Genomic DNA, 3,845 nt, shown 5'->3' with positions numbered 1-3,845 from the left:
GTCTGGCTCTGCCGGGCATGCCAGCTCCTGCTGGCGTCAGGGGGATCTGGCACACGCCTGTCTGCGCGGCAGCTCCCGCGGGGTGTGGGGGGGATGCCCTTGGTTCCCCCTTGGTGCCTCCAGCCAGGTGAGGGGATGTGTGGGGAGGGGGTTGCACCCGGTGACCCGCTTGGGATGGGGGTCACGTGGAAGGGGGGGTGTTGCTGGGGCTATGGAGGAGTGGGGTGCAAGCAGCCCTGCAGCTGGCACCCCACAGCCCCAGTGGGTGCAAGGGAGCAGCCGTGCGGGTCCTGACCCTGCACCCCACTGGGCTGGGGGGGGCCCAGTGCGCCCAGGGAGGGGGGCAGCCGCTCTCCCCACAAGGCAATGTGGGACCAGGAGGGCTGCAGCCCCTCTCCCAGTGGGGACTGACATGCTGTGGATGTGGCCTCAGTTGGGGGATCCCCACAGCCATTGTGGCAGGGTGGCCGCTCTCCCCCCACCCCAGCAGGCACTGCTGGGCGGTGGCTCGGCGTCCCGCCAGCCCGGGCTTGTCCGGGTGCGGGAAGAGAGAGCGAACCCGTCAGACGAGTCCTCTGAGCACTCCCGGAAGGCGCCGGGCTCCCCACATACCCCCCACACTCCTGCAGGTCTGGCCCACTGTGGGGCTAGGGACCTTGCCCCAGACCCCCTCCCCGGGTACTCAGGGTGCCACCCAGCACCCAGCTGCTGACCCTGGGCTGGATGGGCATGGTGTGGCCAGGGGCTGGCTGGGGCAGCATCACCCAGCACTGCCAAGGACTGTATCCAGCCTGCACACTGGCTGCCGGGGACCAGCCACAGTCCTCCCAGTGCAGGGCCATGCCGGTGGCACGTGGCAGGCTGGGCTGGGGAGCCCAGCACAGCCCTGTTGGCTGGTGCAGCATGGTGGGGAGCAGGGGTCTGAGTCGGTTGCCCCGGCACAGTGCAGCACAGCGAGCTCTGCTTGCAAAATCCCTCCTGCCGCTTGCCTTGACCTTGGCACCGCTCCCTGGCCTGTGTGTGGCACTGCCGCCAGCTTGGTGGAGACCAGCCACCCAGCCCTGCTCTGCTCCGGTGCCCTCGGGCAGGGTGCAGCATGGCATGCCAGGGGCAGCCTGGACCAGCTGGGAGACTCCTGGGGTGCTGGTACGGGGGATCCCCAAGCCCTGTTGCCCCAAGGCAGGGGGGAGCCCTTGTTGGGACCCCAGCACTGGGGCTCAGGTGCCCCCTGGGTCCTGGGGGGGCTTCTACAGCTCTGGCAGCATGTCCAGCTCTGGGCACAAGGTGTGTGCCTGGACCAGCCGTGCAGCACAAGGCTTTGCATCACCCCGTGGCAGCATCTTCCTCCCCGGGTAGGGCTGGGTGCATCCTGCTCTCCGGCCAAATGCGTAAGGGCCTGGCGTGGCCAGCCAGCCTCGGGGATGCGGCTCTGCCCCTGCCACGCGCAGCCTGGCATCGGGCTGTGCCTACCTGCTGGGCTGCACGCAGCCGGCGTGGCACGTCACTGTGGCCTTCACTCCTGGCCACGGACTGGACGGTTTCTCTTCCTCCCCCAGCCTCATGGCCAGCGACGTCAGCACGGGCAGCGGCTGGGGCACACCTGGGTGTCCCGAGCTGAGAAACCATAAATAGTTTGTCACGAGCTCTGCGGCCTCTGGCCAGCCCCACCTGCCCTGTGCCTCTCTGCTGCGAGCGTTTACGGCGTGAAATGGCTTCACCTTTGTCCTGCAAACTGCAGCTGGTGCGGCAGGAGCCCTGCCTGCACGGGCACTGACCCCGTCCCACGGTCACCCAAGGCAGTCCCCAGCCCCACACGCACCAGGAGGCGTGGCCGTGACCATTCACACGTGCGCACCACCACGGGCACCCTGGTGCCACTGGGGGTGGGCACCCACCCTGTATGGAGCCCTGCCTATGGTCACCCTGTCCCTGCTGCGGCTTGTCCCTCACCATTGAGCCCCAGGTGGGAGGTAACTGGACACCTTCTAGCCCCAGCTTGTCCCTCAGGCTGTCCCCAGCAGGGGACATCTGCTTGTCCTTCCTCCCCCGATCCAGCCACCGCCGCTGGCACTGCCCTTTTGCCGTGGTCCAGGCAGGGCAGTGATGCTGGGACCCAGCCAGGTCCCTGTGGCCTTGCTGCCAGTCCTGTCCCCGTGCACTGGTGGCCCTGCCCTCGGGCTGGGGACCGCAGCGAAGGGAACGGGGGAGCCCCTCAGCCAACAGCACTGGGTACCACATCCCAATCCCATGGGACGGACCTCACGTGGTGCTCCTGGAGGCTCGTCACCCTCTGGGGCTTGCACCAGCCCTGCCGGGAGGGACGGCCTCAGGTGCTGGGCTTTGCCAGAGGCTGCACAGCCCCCCCATCACTGCTCCCTGCCTCGGTTTCCCCAGGCACCCGGCACAGGTGCAGCCTGTCTCTGCCACAGTGGGGGCAGTACGGAGGTGATGCCAGGACCCCAGGGAGGGAAGCAGCTGCGGTGCTGACCGGCTCCCACCACTGTCCGGCTGCACCTGTCCCCGTGGCTTGTGCATGCCACGCTCTGATCCCACCGGGCTGCGGCCACAGGGGTGTTCCCAGGAGGTGCTCCCCTGTACAAGCCACGGCAGCACTGGCTTGCCGGGAGCAGGAGGCCTCGCATAGTCATTACGGCGCAGGGGATGATGTCAGGCCTGGCCGCAACAAGGGAGGATGAAAGGGAAAAAGCGGGTCCCCCTCCCACGGGAGCCGAGGGTGGAGAGAGAGGCGGGGATGTGAGGAAGACATGGGGGATGCGGGTGGGATGAGGGGCACCCAGCCCCACACCCTCAGCCTCGCGGGAGCCCTTGGCTGCTGGAGCCGACAGCCACTCTCCGGTTACAGCCGCGGTGCCGGCGTCCGCCCAAGCCCCTCCAGCGTGCCAGGGGAGCGCTCCTTGCACGGCTGCAGCGGCGGGCATGCAACATTACCCACAATCAATGGATCATTATGTAATAAACAAGAGGAAAGTTGTTTTGCAAATGCGGCTGAGTTATCACTTCACAACACAGCGGCGAAGCATCTCTCTGCCAGGCTTAACAAGGATGGATCAGTGTTGGGGGCAGATGGGAGCAGATAGCGAGCCGCTGCGCTCCCCTCCAGGCAGCCAGCAAAGCGCCCGCTGCACACGCAGCCCCCCGCCCTGTGCTGGGGGGGTCACAGGGGGGAATTTCACAATATTGAGCAAACGGGGAGCGGGGCAGGGGACGCATGCAGGGTTTGGCTGGTGCTGGAGCAAAGCTCTGGGAGAGCAGAGGCAGCTGATAACGGCAGGGGAGGAGGAGGAGGGGGGACTGCTCCTGACACCCCCAGCCCCTCCTTGGTAGCTGCTGTAGCTCCCGAGGCTCTGCTCGCCCAGGGGCTCCTGATGTCCCTGGCATCTCAGATAAGGGGGTTCCCACGGAACGGGCTGGGAGGGGCCAGGCCTGCAGGGTGTCCCCCCCCCCTCAGCTGGACGCCACCGCCGGCCAGTGCTCCCCCCAGCGAGGAGGGGACGGTCACGGCTTGGGCCCTTTGCCCCGAGCCCCCAGAGTTCCCACCACCTCCCGCGGGGACCAACCCGGGCCTCACCCCCATCATCGCCCATCAACCCGGGGGCGAGACCCCCCCTGCCGACGCACACGCAGGACCACGGGCGGCGGTGCCGCCGGGCAGGACCTGCGCCCCCCCGAGCTCCCACCGGTGGGGTGACGACCCCTGCCCGGTGCCGGCCGTGCGCGGGGCCCGTCCGCGCCCCCCCTCCCCTCTCCTCGCGTTGCCCGTGTTGTTGTTGTGTCTCGGCCCCGGTGTGCGGGGCGGGGCGCGGGGCCGGGCGCGGCGGCGGCGG

General features: G+C 68.4%; 1 protein-coding gene across 1 annotated transcript in view; it reads left to right on the top strand.

The window, feature by feature from the left end:
• The window catches only part of EFNA1 (ephrin-A1), a 7,205-nt gene that overhangs the window by 1,004 nt on the left and 2,356 nt on the right, over positions 1-3,845 (top strand). Inside the window, exon 2 of the mRNA XM_010564161.1 lies at positions 3,346-3,700. Coding sequence (XP_010562463.1) covers positions 3,346-3,700 — 355 coding nt within the window. The remainder of the gene's footprint in view (positions 1-3,345; positions 3,701-3,845) is intronic.

The sequence above is a fragment of the Haliaeetus leucocephalus genome, unplaced genomic scaffold (assembly GCF_000737465.1).
Source record: "Haliaeetus leucocephalus isolate CR32 unplaced genomic scaffold, Haliaeetus_leucocephalus-4.0 Scaffold175, whole genome shotgun sequence".
NCBI lineage: Eukaryota > Metazoa > Chordata > Aves > Accipitriformes > Accipitridae > Haliaeetus > Haliaeetus leucocephalus.
The sequence above is the reverse complement of the archived record's forward strand: the minus strand, read 5'-3'. Positions and strand labels throughout refer to the sequence as shown.